The 17,770-nt window shown below is 54.6% G+C and overlaps 1 protein-coding gene across 10 annotated transcripts in view; it reads right to left on the bottom strand.

The window, feature by feature from the left end:
• The window catches only part of MPRIP (myosin phosphatase Rho interacting protein), a 135,275-nt gene that overhangs the window by 87,899 nt on the left and 29,606 nt on the right, over positions 1-17,770 (bottom strand). For all 10 annotated transcript variants that reach the window (XM_067021089.1, XM_067021090.1, XM_059048856.2 and 7 more), the window contains exons 2-3: positions 16,429-16,506; positions 14,430-14,495 (exon numbers count right to left, since the gene is read on the bottom strand). In XM_067021089.1, coding sequence (XP_066877190.1) covers positions 14,430-14,495; positions 16,429-16,506 — 144 coding nt within the window. The remainder of the gene's footprint in view (positions 1-14,429; positions 14,496-16,428; positions 16,507-17,770) is intronic.

The raw sequence follows: 17,770 nt of genomic DNA, 5'->3' as shown, positions 1-17,770 counted from the left end.
TTTTTAGACATGCAAGGTCTCAACGCTTTTTTCCCCTGTGCCCTTCTCAAGAGGCTTTACCAAATGGAGCAGCAAACCAAAAAAGAAGAGACGGATCTGAGAAACTCAGGAGAAGGAGGAAGGGAACTCCCAAGTCAAGAGCTAAGCAACGGGCCTGGAGAAGAGCCAAATGGGAACAAGAGGAGAAAAGGCTCCATGAGGGATCTGACCATGGAAAAAAAAGAGCCACTGACCTAGGGACTTGCCCACACTGAGAGGAGTTTTGTAGTTCTGTCAGAAAGTTTAAAGTTCAATCAAGCTTAGTTAAATATAAATCAAACCAACGAAGGGGAGAGGGTAATTATCAACTGCAAGAGAAATCAAATGTGAAAGGAAACATAGTCACGGTGTACGACACGGCTTGGATGTGCACATTTCTCACAGTGTCATAATAACGTAAACACTACCGACTTAACCCTACTGTTTACTGCCCTGCGCCTGTGTCGGCAGGACGGGGGAGGATGAGAGAGGGTGTGAGGCAGGCTCGTGCCTGCACACACGACGTGTGGGGAGGTGGGGATGACAAAGCCAGCAGGCGCAAGAACCGAACCCTCCGTGCGGGGAACGAAATCCCCAGACAGCGCCTTCCGAAACTCAAGAAATGACAGGATACGTGTGTTCTCGACAAACACAGAGGTAAGTACTGAAATCCTCCAGCTATAAAAACGGGCAGTGGCCTCCTGCGGGAACAGGCACAGGAGGAAGGAGTGGGGCAGGGTGCTGCGTGCTTCTGCCTAGCAAGTGCTGCGGCTACAGACTTGACTTTTTAAACTATGTATGTATATTATTAAAAAAAAAAAATTTGAAGCCCCCACGATGGTTTAAAATTCCCATCTGGCCCATTTTCAGGCTTCACGTATGTCAGGGAGCACAGAGATCCCAGGGTAATTACTGAGCTACTGGCCGGAAACGGACACACACCTTTCCAAAAACTGCTCGCCATCACCCCCACAGGTCCAGGAGGCTGACCCCCAGGGTCTTCAGACAAGTCCATTAGCTCTGGATGCAACTTCTCTTTAGGGTGTGTTCATATCTTATTTCCTCCCTGGGCAAGGCTGTTAGAAATAAAGGACTGTTTTTCCTAAGTCAAAAACCTCCAACATGGCCTTTGCTGGAGGAGCGTTCCCAAAGTAATTAAGGAAAGATCATTTCTAAGGTTGTGATGGTTTGAACACTGGATTTGGGGGTTTAATGTAAAGTTTAAACTAAAACACCAGGTGTGTTCTAGAATCAGGCAAATGCTTTTCTCCCGGATGGGAAGAGGCTGACAATCCATGGAAGAAGCCAGTAGGGATGAAAATGCCACCGAGGCAGCAGATGTTCACACTATTAAACCAAAAGGCTGGCGCTCCACACAGCGACTCTCCCCTCTTCCATCCTCTCAAGCATCCTTTAGGAACCAACGCCCGTGACCCGGCAAATCATTAGTGAGTGGGTAAGTGAACAAACAAAACAGGAGTGCTTCCACACCCTCTCCTTCTGCAGAGAACTGGCCCTCCGGGCAGTGGTGGCCGCCCTCGCCTGGCCCACACCAGCAGGACAAGGGGTCCCATCTAAGAAGACATCCCAATGTCTGTCAATGTCACCTACATGGGCCTCCTTAGACAAAGAAGATAAAAGGGCTTGGCACCCCTAAGAGGACACTTTCACCCTGCTTTTCCTGGTTTGGAAAGGCAGGGCTTGTGTTTATTTCGGCAACAGAAGGGCAGATAAGAAGCTGGGCATGGTGACCTGGTCCAGTGGCCAAGGGAAGCCCATGAAGAGAAAGGAAGGAGCATCAGGGAACATTCGAGAATTCCCACCAACAATGTGGGGTCGGGCTGTTTTCCTAACCTCTTCTCACAGAGGAGGAATTAATTGCGTGCTCTTCTCTGTCTCGGAAGGAAGCCCCCAAAAGATCAGAAGCCTGAAGCGTCCTCTCGACACTCACGCCGCACCTCCTACCTCAAGCTGGGGTCAGCACCCCAGCCTGTCTCGGGCCTGCTCCCCACCTTCCTCCACCGGGTGGGCAGGGAGGACTAACTGAGCACCAATTACAGACGCGAGGGTCTGCTGGTGTGGGAATGGGGTGCGTGTCCGTCCCTCAGGAGCTCACAGCTCCTGTTCACACACAACCCTGACTCCAGGCAGTGAGAGCCCCCACATGGAGGCGCAGCCGTGTCCCTGAACCTGCTGGAGGGTGACGGCGGAGACCCCTCCTCCCCTCTGCGCCTCAGTTTTCTCTTCTGTCAAAGGTGACGGCTGAAGGAGAGGATGCCTTCGAGGACCCTCGACACCACCTCACATCCACCACTCCCTGGCCCCTCAACCACCGGCACCCGAATATGTGGTGCTGCTGGGTAGGTCTCCTCCTGAGAAAGCGCCGGAAGGTAGGGCCAGGCGTGTGCTCCACACCAGGCACAAGTCTGGCCTCCACCCAGCAGGGGATTCTTCAGACACTGGCTGCCTTGCGGGAGGGACGGAGGAAAAGAGGCTGCCTGGCCCTTTACTGCCCATCACGGCCCTGTGCGCTCAGCAGGCGTCAGCACCCACCACACCACGTTAACCAGGCAGAGCTCCGGCACCAGGTGCTGGGAGGGGGATCCGGGCTCGGCTCACAGCACGGGAGCCAGGGCAGCTCCACCCGCCAGGCCTCCCACCCATGGCTCAAGGCCAGAAGCCCAGCTCTGCTGGGGGAGAACCTCCCCTTGGGCAAGGTTCACCTTGGGCTCTCCCCACAGAACCATTTTCAGGATTAAATGGGAACCCAGTGAGAGCAGCTAGCACAGTGATTTTTAGCTCTGCATTTATCAGAGGCTAGCTTGTTCCAAAACACGTCCATGGCTGCCTGGAGGAAGTGGGCCTCGGGCTTCTGCCCCAGCGACAGCCCCCGTGCCCTTACACAGACAGCCTGGTGCCACTGATGAGCATCCGTGCACACAGCCTTTCAGCCGGGGCTGGGCACCGCAAAGCACTGTCAGTCCCCCAGATCCTCACTGGTCAGCGGGGAGACAGGTACAACCCCCACCAGTCGGTTCAGAGGGAAAAGTGAATCACTCATAGTGGACTTGGACGAGCAGCCCAGCGCATCCACCAGGCAGAGGTACAGACAGAAGCCCAAAAGGAAGGTGACCTGAGGAGGGACAGAGAGCAGGTGCAGCAGAAGCTGGCTGGAATCCCGGCCTCACACTGAGGCCGCAAGGACCCTTCTCCGCTGCTCGAGGACGAGCGTGCTCCCGTGCGGCTGGAGGTGGGCCACAACTGCCAGGGTACAAAGTCCTTCAGCGCCTCCCTCCGCGGTTCGGGGGGTTTCTGTCCCCTCCACCTGCGCTGCCCCATTCCCGTGCCTCAAGGTCCCCCTGGCTGGGTCAGCAATGCCACCCTTGTTAGAAGTCACACAGAACCAGCCTCGCCAACAGGACGAAGTGGGATTCCCGCTTTCCTCACCTCGCCCTGCGGGCCAGCCCGACGGGAGGGGTGCCAGCCGTGCTGTCTGCGGAACCTTCGGCTGGGAGGGCTGTGTCGAGGAGCTGACCCCATAACCTGGGCAACGTCACCTCCCCGTCCCCTCATGGGTACAGGGCCGGTCCTTCCCCACGCTGCACCCGTGCCCGGCTCCCTCCGGAAACAGCGGATCCGTGCCGTTGGGGACAGCCGTGGGTGGGCCCACCACTCTGCTTTCCGTCTACCATGTACTGCCTCTCTGTTCCCATCTCCGGTGCCTGTCTCAAGCCCGGCAGGGGCACCCACAAGCACCGCCTAACCCTGCCCAGAACTGGAGCTGAGGACAGAGGAGGGAGGAAGATGAAGTGAAGAGCCAGCCATGCCCACTGTCCCCCGGCCCCCGCCCCAGGCAAAGCCCTCCAGCCCTAAGACCCGGCCCAGCTCCTCTCTGCTGTGAAACCCTCCAGGCAGAGCCAGCTTGCCCTGCTCTGCATCCAGAGCACTGTGCATTAGCACCCTCTGATCACACGCTTCGTGGCCGCTGAAAAATGGCCCCAGAGATATCCACACCCCAATCCCCAGAACCTGTGAGTGTGACCTCATGTGTCAGAAGGGACTCTGCAGGTGTGATTAAAGATCCCGAGATGCAGGGATGATCCCACCTTATGCGGGTGGGCTTTACACATCATCTCAAGTGTCCTTTCAGGAGAGAAGCGGGGGAGAACCGACACAGGCGAGGAGAGGTGACGATGCAAGCAGAGAGGCAAGGAAGGGGTCACGAGCCGAGGGGCGCAGGCGGTCCCTGGAACCTGAAGAGGGTGAGACGCCACTGTCGCCTGGAGCCGCAGGGATGTTGAGCTGGACTCCTGAGCTCCAGGACCGCGGGGAGCAAGTCAGAGCTGTCTTAGGACAGCAGGTCAGCGGCAGCGGTCGCGGCAGCCACGGGAGACTAAATACACTTACACATTGTGTCTCATCATCAGAATCCTCTGCCCAGAATGAAGCCACCTTGAGCTCACTTCTGACACTCAAGAGACATCCGTGAATGATCAGCACATCAACGGGCACGTGCACATGGGCTGGATCAGCCCTTCAGAATAAGTCATCACATGGTACCAAGGGAGGTACCTTCCTTCAGAAACCCCGCCTGCCATCTGTGAGATTCCACAAGTGGAACCATGCCCTGGGTTCAGCGGGCTTTTCCGCCAAAAAGAACATCCCCTTCCCTTCCCTGTCCAAGAAAAGATTCTTCCGAAAAAGTGCTGTGGAGGGCGGGAGGGCAGGAGAGGGTAAGACCCCAACACATTAAGCTGCCTACCCACAATGAATGCCTTCAGTGGACTGGCTCATCAGACTGTGTGTGTTGCCCATTTCGCAGGCAAGTCCAAAGGAAGGAGATGGTCGGGTGGGGAGGGCTGGGTGCGTGACAGGGTCCTGAGCGGGGGCACATGAGCAGCGCAAGAAGTCGGGGTGCAGGGGCCACGCGTGCCCCGGAGGCCTCCGCACCCCGGCTTCGTGCCGTCCAGCCCTGCACAGGCGCGTGTGGGCACCGTGGACACACACGTGGACACACCAGCACCAGTCACTTGGCTTTGTTTCTTGGACCCCAAATGTTTTCTGTCGCTGACTCGCATAAAATGACCCAGTTTTGGACAGTTCTCTCCCTGCTGCCACTCAATTAGCTTCCTAACCAATTATTCCCAGCTGCTCACTTTCCTAAAACCCGAAGTCACTCCTGTCTCTGCATGACAGCAGACCTGCCCAGCCCATTATTACCACAGACGCTCACCCTCCAGGCCACAGTCACAGCTGCCACACAAGTCCACCCACAGCTCTGAAGACCCCCAACAGGGACACCCACCACTGCCCGGCCTCAGCTGCTATCCCAGCGCACAGTGAGGGCCACAGAACTCCCTCCCCCAACTCAACAGAGCTGCTGCCCCAACCGCCCCATCACCTCCTGCCACCACTGAAAGAGCTGTGCGCGTGCAGCGGGCTGGACAGGGGAACCAAGCGGACAAGAGGACGTAGAACCGCCCGCAGCCTCCTCTGTTCGTGAGTCGTGTGTGTCCCCTCAGCAGCTGCGGGCACCCTGGGGGAAGCAGAGAGAAGACCGTGGGCTCTCACTAGGCTCACGGGCACCGGACACAGGCAGGCAGCTGATCCCTAGCCTGCTGTCCTTGACGCAGCACTCAGGTAACTGGGAAGGAAGGAAGTACACGGGACGGTCCCAGTAACACAGAAAGGCACTCACGGGGCAACCCGGTCACAAAGTCCTCTCACTCTGGTCTGAAAGTCAAAGAAGGAGGACTCCCGGGGGTGGCCTTCTTAACCGTTTACGACAGAGACTCAGCGCCAGAGTCAAGGAGGACAGCAGACCGACTCCCCACTTGGTCAGCCAACAGGTGCCGAGCGTCTCCCACACCCGCGTGTATTATTTAAGGTCCCATATATGCAGGCAAATAGCAGGCTCTGCCTCGAGGGGCTCACTGCCCTGTAGAGGGAGAGCCACATGGAAATGTGCGTCCTGGGGACAGGGGACAGAGGAAGGAGATCGGTCTGACCTGGACCCACCTGGGAGTGGTGCCTGTGTCTCCTCTTGGTTCTTGTGGATGATTCAGGGTTACCTGTAGAGCCTTCCTAGCCCACCTGGCAGGTATGTATTTGCTCCCTTCCACCTGACCCTCTGTAGCCACTCATTCCCATGCGTTCTTATCTAACTTCTTTCCTCTACAAGGCTCAGGCCACCAGGTGACAGACCCTAACACTGAAAGCACAGAACATCTGCCCCAGACTCAGGCCCCCCATGTTAACAGTTAGCCCTTCCCTTCGGGACTAGGCAACCAGGAACCTGACTGCTTGCCCGAGACCTACTGACTGAGCGCCTCCTGCACTGGGTTTCCCCAGCCACAAATGGACATCTGGACCAGGTCATCTCTAGAAACCTCTGTTCTTCATCCCAAACAGCCCCACAGTTAACTGCTGATGGCCTCCATCCCCCAGCTGTTCCATACTGAGAAGTGTCACCCAATCCAGCATGCAGAGTGGTAAATGACAACAAAAAGCTACCAGAGGCAGCTGCACCTTCCAACAGACACCAGGCTCAGACATCTTAACAAGCTTGCGTCTCCAAGCTCCTCCTCAACTCAGTAAAAAGGAGGGGAGCGCAGGCAAGGACTTAAAGTTCGGCCACCAGTTTCCAGGGAACAACATCTGTACACAGGGATGCTTCAGTCTAATGGGTGAAGTCTCCTGCGTCCCAGTGAGTCAAACTTGAGGAAAGAAGGCATGTGACGCTTGTGAGTTTCACCGCTGACCCCTGACCTTTTGACAACAAGGCTCTGCTGTCAGTTGGGAGGAGTTCCCAGTCCCAACTGGGTTCATCTTGCCCTTCCTTGCTCACTCACTATAACATTTCCAAGTAACCTGAAGCTGACCCAAAGATGCTCATGCTCTAGGGCAAAGCGGCCTGCAGGGAGCGCAGAGGCAGAGCTCAGGGTCCTCTCTGCACCCACCCCTCATGCTGTCACCCACACCCGCCCCAAGAGACTACATACACCTCCAGCCAAGGAAGCCCTTGCATACATAATACACATTTACAGACTCTATTTTATCCGCAACATACGTAAGAGTCATTAAGGAATTAAATGCTACAACATCCCTCCCAAAGAGGTGAAAAAGATGTGTAGTTTGTCATGATTAAGTAAAGACAGGGTAAGGAATTCATCTACAGCCCCCAAGTCTAGAAAATTAAAGCAGGCAGGGGTAAAACACCTCAACGCCCTGGAATCACCTTCTACACAGCCCGGTGGGTGCATGACTCCTGAGCTCTCCCAGGCTGAGCCACTGAGAGTGGAGAGCCACTCTCCACTTTCCCTCACGAACAACAGCCCCTGCAGAGGCCTCAGAGTTTACCTTGAAAGATGGGTGTTGTTCACACATCAGGCAACACTGGCAAAGCACTTACCACTTCTGCAAATGTTGTTTTAAAAGTTCATTATTTTGGAAAACTAAGTTAATTAAATGGTCGACACAGAAGAGGTGTCTTGCTCATGCAGGCTAGTGGACTGGGCCTTCAGACACCCAGATGATTCCACCTCAGAAGGAGGTCTGTCCAATCAGGCCATATTCTTCTCTGCAGCTGGGGGGTGTGGTAAAGGAGGGGTAGGATTATCCCACAATTTCAACTAAAGTAGTGCCAGATTGTATCAGTTTTAAAACTTGTGTTAAGTTTCTGTGCAGAATTCCACTGAAAGACAGAGGTCTCCCAACCTGTCTGTGACAGCACTGGGAGGGCCCAGTAGAACGTGGTGCATCTGTAGGGCCCGGGAATGGCTTCCGCTCTGTAACCGCCCGCATCTTGCTCACAGGCTAGAGTAGGATGAGAACACTTCCAAGTTCAAAGCTATTTTTTAAAACTACCAGTTTTACCACAGCAAGCACAGGACTGCAGAAGAGCAGCTGAGCGGAGGAGGGGAGGGAAGGAAGCCCAGGCTCACTGTGGGCCCAACACCACCACGAGGTTTCTGTGGAGGGAAATCAGGCAGGGAGGAGGCCCTGCTCAAGGACGCTCAGTCAGAAAGAGCGTAACCAGGGTCAAACCCTTAGTTACTGGACCCCAAACCAACGCTCTCTCCCTACACCCTTCAGGTTCCCGGCACCCTGACACAGCAGGCGTACCTCTGTGAAACTGAGGCTGAAACTGCGTGGAAAAGTACGAAGGCCGAAGCCAGGCCAAACACATGACGGGTTTAAAAATAAATCTAAAGACATGAGACTAATCCGGAAAACATCAGACGTGGGGAAGCTTCTCCGCAGCTCGGACGGGCACGGGGCTGAGCACTGTTCTGACTTCTACACATCTCTGAATGTACGTCCACACACCCGGACTGCAGGCCTGAAGTTAGTTTAGCTCAGTGAGCTGGAAGGCATATGAGAACCTCCTAGAGCTGCCAGTCTGTGGCTACAAACGGACCCGAGGGGTGGGCAGGAGGCCAAGAGCCAGCCTGGCCCTCGGCCAGCGCCACCTCCCACACCGCATGCAGAGCCGCCCATCACTAGACACAGCCCAGGAGGTGTCTCACCAGTTCACAAACCCCAATTCTGTCACTCATAAGTTGAGTGATGCCACCATCGCTCGGGGCCTCGGTTTCTTCCGTGAAACGGAGTAACAGTATCTGTCAAGCAATACTGCTGTGACCATCACGTTAGAGGTCGTGCCTGAAGGGCAAACACAGAGCACCAGGCTGAGCATGCGGCCCCGCCCCAACCCTGTGACCAGCAGGATGGTGGCCAAGGCCCCCTCTCTCCTCCCAGAAGACTCCTCTGACTCCCCAGTCCGTCCACTGCCCTTAAGAGAGTGCGCACTGCGGCTGGCTTGGTAATTAACCTTCACGTGTCCACGTGGGTCCCAATAGGCTGTGAGAGTCACCGTGAGAGGAACCTTCTTTTGGCCGTGTGTCCTCCCCCCACGGCCCTTTGCTACGGACACAACAGCCACTGTGGTTACCAATGACTCAGACGCGTCGGCCTACCTAGGAAAGCTCCAAGCAACGGGGAGGAGAGCCAGTGCTTAAAGCAGGGCTTCTCCAATGTCTGTGCTTCTTAAAATCGCAGGGAGTGGTTATTTAAACTGTGGCTACCTGGGCCTTGCCCTCAGGAGTTTCTGAGCAGGGGATGCGATGGGGACTCAGCTGCAGAGGAGCGAGAGAACCTCAAAGACAGTCCCCACTGGCAGCAGGGCCAAGGTGAGTCCCTCCCCATGCTCCCCTGGGGCCCAAATTCATGGAGAATGAAGTGGGCAAAGGTCCTGGGATCAAAGCAACCTCCAGGACTTGGTCCTACAGGAAGAAAAATGTAAAGGAGCCAGAACCCTAACCTGTTAGAATTCAGCATCCTCTGAAGAGCATTCAGACCAAGCTCACCACTTCACATGCGAGCACAGACTGCTCAGGCTAGAGCATCTCCTCCTAGGGGGCTGACAAACCCACGGCTGCCCTCATACAAGGCACTACCCAAGGGCTAAAAGTGTTCTCCCTACTACGTGCAGGGATGTGAAGCACACTGGCGCCCTTGCAGCATGGCCCCCGTGAATATGCACAAAGCTCTGGTCTGTCCTGACTTTCTAGGAATCTCGGGGCAGAGGAGGGGGGAGACACCCCACACACCTGCCACGGAAGCATGGGTACAATCTCTGCACAGTTCCCACAAAGGAAAAGACCCAGGGTCAGTTTGTTTCAGAGCAGAAAGAGTTCAACAGCATTAGACCTTCCAGAATTTTGTTTTTCTTAAATATGGAGATTCTGGGACTTCCCTGGTGGTCCAGTGGTTAAGACTTCGTGCTCCCAATGCAGGGGGCCCGGGTTCAATCCCTGGTCAGGGAACTAGATCGCACATGCCACAGCTAAGACACAGCACAGCCAAAATAAATAAATAAATAGATAGATAGATAATTTTTTTAAATAAAATAAAGTAAGGAGATTCTGACATATGCTCTGACATGAATGAACCTTGAGGACATTATGCTAAGTGAAATAAGCCAGACACACAGAAGGACAAATACCATACGATCCCACTTACAGGAGGTCCCTAGAGTCCTCGAGTCCATAGAGGCAGGAAGCAGAAGGGTGTGTGGTGGGAGCTGGGCGAGGGGTGGGCAGTGAGGGCGCTTCAGCCCAGAAGGTGAAAGCGGTTCTAGACGGGGGGTGGCGATGGCTGCTCAACAATGTGAACGTGCTTAATGCCACTGAACCATAATCATAAAAATGGCTAAAATGCTAAATTCTGTTGCACATATTTTACCACAGTTTAAAAGCAAACAACAACAACAACAAAACGTGTTTTGCCTGCCTTCCAGGAGGAAAAAGGAAGAGAAGACGAAATCAAGAGACAAGGCTGCCAGAGCTCATCGGGCACAGTCCCCCCCCCCCCCCCGGAGCCCCAGAGCCTCACAGCCCAGTGGCTCCACCCGAAACTCGGGGCCCTGGATCCCTCTCTGGATGGGGAGCTTCTTCAGGAAAGCCTTCTAGTGACCCCAGAACCTTAGCTTTAGCTCAGTCCCCCAAAGCTCAAGGAAAGTGGCAGAATTTGGTATGCGAACAGGCAGAGCACAGCGGGAGAAACAAAAGCAGAGGAGAGAGAGAGGCAGCAGCCTGGGTCTCTAGATTCTTCACTCTGTCCACTCCTGAAGAAACAGAGGCGCAGCCAAACTGTTCAGGCTCCCACTTGTCTGTGAGGCTGCCCTGAGCCCACCTCACCTCGGCGTGCATTTGGGATTTTTTTTTTTTTTCCTTTTTTGGGCAATTTGCCTCTCCTCCACACCCAACAGTTACAGGGTATGTGGGTGTATCGAGAAAGAAATTTCCCAAAAAAGGAAAAGTGACTCCCGAAGGTTAGTCCCATCTCAGAGCTGCCTGGAAGAGAAAGGCAACAGTCACCCCTGGAGCCAGACTAGCCTGAGGTCTCAGACCCAGCAGAAGAGCCCACGCAGGAGGGCTTCTCAAAACAGCCCTCCAGGCAGGCGCTGACCCAGGGACTGCAGCCCTCCTCCTCGGGCCTCCTGGCCACCACAATGCCCCTCTGGGTCCCCACCCTATGCTCTGGAGCGCTTTCTCCCTTTTGCTGAGGAACCACTAAGAGCTTCGATGCAAAACGCATGTAATCCCTCTCCCAGGAGCGCCCAGGTCCCACCTCCTCCCCACGCTGAAACAGAAATCCTGCATCAAGGCATTTACAAAGTTGATTATTTCAACTCAACAAATATTTACGAGGTCTGTGCTACCCAAACCCCAGGTCAGACAATAGGAAGGTACCAAAAAGTATCCAAAAACTATCAGGGGCCCAGCACTGAAGAAAAAAGGTACCATCCAGTAGGTAAGATAACATTTAAGCGAATGAAAACAAATAGTAATACTGTATAAAAGTCCAAATAACAATTTGAAACAGATTGTGACTAAGTGTTAAGGTCCCAGCCATAAATGCTAATTTACTACATGCAATAGATTCTCTGGGGAGGAATGGGGCGGGCGGGGCAAGGAGGAGAGCTAAGGCTAAACTTGGCAGCAGTGGCTACCGGCTGCACAGAGCTGCTGCTCTTGGAGACCAACACCGAGATGGGCCTATTATACAGGCACAGAGGTCTGAACTGCCCTGAGCTGCCACAGGAAGCGGTGCCTAGCCACTCCCCAGCAGAGAGCCACCAAGCAGTTCTGCTGGCCCTGTGGTCGCCTGATGTGCAAGAACTCCCCACAGAAAGCCCTCTCCACCAGGAGCAGGCCCAGCATGTACCATCCCAGCCAGCAGGCTAACCCTGCCCATCACCTCCCTCACTCCCAGGAAATCTGAGGGGAAGGGCCTTCTGAAGCTTTTGAGAACCGGGATGGCAGCAAGTCAAACGTTTTTACTTGAAAAAAAAAAAAGTAAGCCACGGACCAGGTCACACAGGGTCCCTCAGGCCAGCACTGTGGACTTGGGGCCGGGCCACCTTCTGCGGCGGGGCCACCCCGGGCACCCCACTCCGATGCGCAGCACCCTGGCCCCCACCCGCTAGGTGCCAATAGCACCTCTGCACCCTCGGGCAGCTGTGAAACTCAAGGATGACTCCAGACATTGCCGCGCAGCCCCGGGAGGCACAAGGTGCCCAGCTGAGGACCACGGCTCCACTTCTAGGTACTCAGAGGGGAAAATGCTGGCACGGCTGGAACTCGGTTCGCACACGAGTCTGCACACACGGTGTTCTGCTCCAGGTGGAGGTGGGAGTCTAGGCTTCAGGAAAACTGGCCTCTGGCTTGGGGAGTGGCCACAAAGAACAAGGCCTGACGAAGACCACGGGGTGGGAGAGGCCACTCCAGCCCCACAAGAAGGAGCCCACCCGCAAGCCCCCATGGCAACGGCCGCCAGCAACGACCGACCGCTGGGCTCAGCAGCTTCCTCGCGCGCACGGCCCGGAGGCTTCCTCAGAACGTCCCGCGCGGGGCCTTCCTAGCGCAACAGGGAAAACCACGTCGCTCTGAAGGTATTTCAACACAACTGCTTCTCTTTCCTGCCACTCACAGAAATGATGCCCCCTCCCCCCGGGAGGCCGTGTTCCTGCACTGCAGTCCGGGCCAGCAGCACCGGTCAGTCTCTTCATCCCCACGGGGATCTGCCAGAGTGACCTGGGCCCATCCCTCCACTCTGGGCACCCCGAACACCCTCTCCGAAGCCCCGGTTTTCCCCGGCTTCCTTCTTCTCCATGGCTGGCACGTCCCAGCTCCGCCCGAGCCGCACAGGACGGGCAGGTCGTGGGGAGACCGGAAGGCGCCCAGTCCCAGTCATGCAGGAGCAGCTCTCGGACCAGCGCATGCGGTGCCTCTGTGCCCAGCAGCCGCCCTCACGCTCGTGCAGCTGAAGAGAGCCATGGACTATACCGGACCCAGCTGGACCTGAAGAAAGATTTCCTGACCAGAAGAATCAGTCTCCAAGCCGAGTCCAGGGAATTCTGTTTTCTGGGCTGGTTCTTGGCCCGGCCCAGTCTGGATGCCACCCAGTGACCCCCAAGGCCCCTTCTCTATGCTAGTCTTTGCAGGGCTTAACAGCACTCAGACAGGCACAGGGAGGACAAAGCACACCTCCAGGCAGGTCGGAGCCCAGCTCCCGCCCCAGGGCACCTGCCGGCTCTACGGCCAAGTCAGGAGAACACAGAGGGCAGTGCTGAATCACCAAAGGAGATACGTGCCCAGGTCAGTCCACCCCGCTGCTCCTGCCTCTAGCAAATTCTACCATCACCGGTGGTACCAACCCAGTCACCTCAAACTACTCTGGACCACAGATGTTTCCAAGGCAAAAACCCTCCGTGGACCATCCGCGTTGTACAAATATGCTCATCAGAAAGAACGAAAAAGAAGAAAATTCTTTTTTTGAAGGAACCCATGAGGCAATAGTCAACACAGAACTAGGTATCATACCTATTAATTCCATTCCTAGATATCATACCCATTAACTTGTCCCACAAACAAAATGGAAAACGCATCACATCACAAAGATTAAGACCCCACATGGAAACGGAAACACCGATGGCCTGGTCACCTATCAGCTGTGATAACCACCGAACATCCAAGTGTCCCAACAGACTACAAGGTGCTCTGCTCACACTTCCAGAACCCTGCTCTCAGCCCTGCAGCAAGGAAATGAACTCTGAAAGAGGTGGGGTCGACCTGTCTTACACGGTGTGAACGGATGTTCTTGGACAGTCCCAGTTTAACAATGCTGCCCACACAAAGGTACGCACGCGCACACACACGCCAACGGAACAGGAAAAGGCACTCAAAGCTTCCACCTTCAATCCTTTGTAAAGCTTGGAATTCAGTCATACTTTAGATTAGTTAGGAGAGACCGATCTCCTTTAGAAAAAAGTCAGGAGACAAAATGGGTGGAAAAAGAAAAGCCAGAATATTCTACCTGGTTGGTAAATACTCATCCAACCCAAGAAACAAACCAGGTGGGTGACAGAGCAGGACGGAGTCCACACACCCTGGCTTAGTGACCAGAACACTAACCCTGTGGCCAGGAGACCTCTGAACATCAAATACGATGAGCGACACCAACGCCAACAACGGACCTGACAGGAGCCCTGCGCTACGCACGGATCCGCGGGGGTCAGCCGGCCCCCGCCCACCCAGGGCAGCCGCACCTGCTCCCGTGGGCCCGCAACCTCCTCTGCTTCTCTCTAACCAGGCGCTCCTACCACCCTGAACAGAAGTGACTTCCTCCCTCACCGTGACTCTCACCCGTGGCCACTAAAGGTGGCTCGAGGCAAAGGTCGGGGCTGTGAGGGCCGCTGCCACCAGCTGCCTCATGGGCTTCAACACCTCCAGCCTCCCGAGCAGAAGCCGAAGCAAGAGCACAGCTGCCACAACAAGGCCGGCGCCACCGTGACGAAGGGGCCTGGCGAAGGCTGGGGCAGCAGAGGGGCGGAGGAGGACACTCACCATCTCATCCAGGGCGTAGCGCAAGAGGCCGTGCTCGTAGAGGATGAAGAACCGGCGCTGCCATTTCTGCAACGGAACACAGAGGGTGTCGGGAGGGTTCTGGCCCGTCTCCACCTGCCAAGCCCCTGCGCCTGACAAGCCTGCCTCTGAGGCATGCTGGCTGCACAGCTTCCATCTCTGGGGCCCAGGGGTCGAAGAACAGTGCCTCGTCAGCCAGGACTGGGCCAGTGGAGAGGCCCAAACCACCCAGTGTGTTCCCAATCACTGAGATCTTAAAAGATGCCTATCTATTTCAATCTGCAAGCTCCTCAGAAAAAGGAGCAGAGGCAATGTCTGGTCACCTTTTTGTGTTCTTTATGTACCCAGCACAGGGCTTATTACTAATACAGGGTCAATATTAATTTGATGAATTACCTGACATGATATGGGATAACCTGAGAAGGCCAAGCACTGATTCCCCACTTCTGAAAAAATCTGGAAAAATGGTATAAAAGGGCTGTTCCAATGACCCACAGGGAGGCTGAAAAAGGGAAAAAGCCAGCCGGGCACCAGTATTCACTGAGGAGGACAGAAGGAGGACAGAAGTAACAAAAATCAAAACTGAGGAGGGAGGCCAGTGGCAACAACTCCGACGCCCAGGGAGGGAGTGACCAGCAAAGGGCGCCCCTGCCCCCTCACTGCCCTCCACCCAAAGGCCAGGCCACCAGGGGCTGATGGAGGTCCAATGGCACTGACAGTGGAAAAGAAAGGCCCTTCCGTTTTGTGGGGAGGGGGGGAAATGTCTAGAACGTGAGACTGCTGGTCCCCAAAGCCCCAAAATCATCATGAACATCCATGACCTATTTTCAGCATTTCCAAAAGCCCAACAAAATTCATACTTTTACTGGTAATAAGGCCACAAGAACTAACTAGAATATCATGTCTCTTTGCTTTGGGCCAGAATTATATCATTTATAATAATGATTTTCCCATCAGAAGCTGGAAATGGCAATTCTGTGTGACCTAAATACAAAAGAGGAAAGAGGGCTGCTCCCTGGTTACTGCAGCCACTGGAACACAGTCTCCCTGGCTGTCCTCACGCCTGGGTGGCAGGAACAGGGCACTCACATGGCCTTGCAAAGAGGACCTGTAGAGGCTGGGCCACCTGGACTCTTCCCGAGAAATATTTCCAAGGCTCCTATTTGTTGTTTTTAAAATTAAAACCCATTCTGGAAGGAAGCCCAAAGACCCCAGATACAAAGCAAGTTCTGTGGGGTACCAAGGCCCCACCCCAGAGCGTAACATTCAGGCTGGGGGCAGCAGAGACCCAGAGGCAGGGCAGAGGCCCTCGGGGGAGCAGGGGATGGGAAGCGGGCAGGCGGCAGTGCCTGGAGGAAAGCGTGCGGAAAAAGAAAGCGTGTTTTAATTGGAGTCAAATCCAAAGGGACTCCCTGACAGAGGAACAAGCCACTGACCCGGGACGATGCTGGTTTGACCATCTCGCTGCTCCAGCTCAGACCTGGCCGAGCAGTAGCCTGTGTCCAGCAGGACCCACCCGGGGCTGGGTGCCCAGGAGAGGCGGGACGCAAGCAGAGGTGGCCCTGAAGGCCTGCCTCCCCTCACTCCTGCTCATCTGCTGAGGTCCCAGCTGGGGAGGAAGGGAGGGGAAAGAGGGGGCTACAGGAAGCAGAACCTTGGCCCTGAAAGAACTCGGCGCCTAATCAGCATAATGCAAATGTGCGCTGAAATGCCCTTAGGTCTTTTCCATTTAACTGTTTCTAGAGAGGAGCTGACCCACAAAACAGGCAGCACCATGCGAGTGCATCTCTTTTGAATGGAGGGAGAGGCCTAACTACTGGGACCTGCAAGCTCACCAAACAGGTAGGGTTCCCTGCTGATCCGCCATCCCAGGATCCACCATCCAGCCCCCCATGTCCATCCTCCACTCGGTCAATCTGCCTTAGGTGGGCCCCTCTCTTGGTGAATTCTCCACCCCAAGAATTCACTCTGATGCCCTTACCCGAGACCGGTGCACTGGGTTATCAAAGTCAGTCCCATCTGGAGCCAGGAGCAGCCAGCCACCATAAATGGGTTTTGCCTGGAGGAGAAAAAGGAGGGCAGGTCATCAGTGGCCTTGGACAGTTTCAACGGTCAAGTTATGACAGGCTGACAAGCGCTCGCTGGAAAAAGAACCCACCTCTGCTCCACGCACTCCATGCACTCCACGCATCCCATTCCCCAGCCCCAGGCCCAGCTGCCAAGAGAGATGCTGGAGAGCCTCCTGGCAGGTCTGCAGCATCTGGTGTGGGGAGGAGAATGCAAACCCAGCAGGCGTCTGAAACACTGGAGAATACAGGAACTCCTAAGAAACAGATACCTCCCCTCAAGTTTCTGATCAAGCCACCAGGATCAGGGGAAGACGGCATTTTCTTCATAACCATGCGAGTGCCAATATGTGCAGGCACTAGAGATATCATGTGACCAGCACAGTCAAAGCCCCTCATCCTGATGGTACAGAACAGGGCCTGGGAGCAGAGACACTGCTTTAGCGATCATCACTAGCACTGGCCAAAGAATCATCAACTCACTGGTTGTATGACCTCGGGCTGAAAATCCTTCGAGTTTCTATCTTCCCGTTTGAAAGGTGAGAGTGATGATAATTGTATCTACACCTCATGAATCTTATGTGAGGATTGAAGAGACAATCCAAGTAAAACACAGCCTAGCACAGGAATGCAAAACAGTGAGGCCACTGGGGAAGAGTCTGGCAGTTCCTCAAAAGGTTAAACTTAGAAATCCCTAGGACCCAGAATTCCACTCCTAGGTATATACAACCCCAAGAAAACTGGAAGCAGGTGCTCATGTAAAAACTTGGACATGACCGTTCACAGCAGCACTATACACAATAGCCGGAAGGTAGAAACAACCTCAATGTCCATAGCAGATGAATGGATAAAGAAAACGTGGTCCATCCAAACAGTGTAATGTCATTCAGAAATAAAAAGGCACGAAGTACTGACATGCTACAACATGGCTGAACCTTTCACTTAGAGACGTTATGCTTTAAGTGAAAGAAGAGACACAAAAGACCACAAACCGCATGATACCAGTTATACGAAAGGTCCAAAATAAGGACATCCATAGAAGCAGAAAGCAGATGAGTGGTAGCCAGGATGTGGAGGGAGCAATAAATGGGGAGTGGCTGCTAACAGGTATGGGGTTTCTTTGGGGGTGATGAAAATGTTCTGGAATTAGACAGTGGAGTCAGTTGCATGAACTTATGAGTACGCTAAAAATTACTAAATCGTATGCTTTAAACGAGTGAATTCTGGGACTTCCCTTGTGGTCCAGTAAGGGGTAAG

This window comes from Kogia breviceps, chromosome 19 (genome assembly GCF_026419965.1).
Source record: "Kogia breviceps isolate mKogBre1 chromosome 19, mKogBre1 haplotype 1, whole genome shotgun sequence".
In the NCBI taxonomy this organism is placed as follows: Eukaryota; Metazoa; Chordata; class Mammalia; order Artiodactyla; family Physeteridae; genus Kogia; species Kogia breviceps.
Note: the sequence above shows the minus strand (reverse complement) of the source record. Positions and strands in the feature narration are given on the sequence as shown.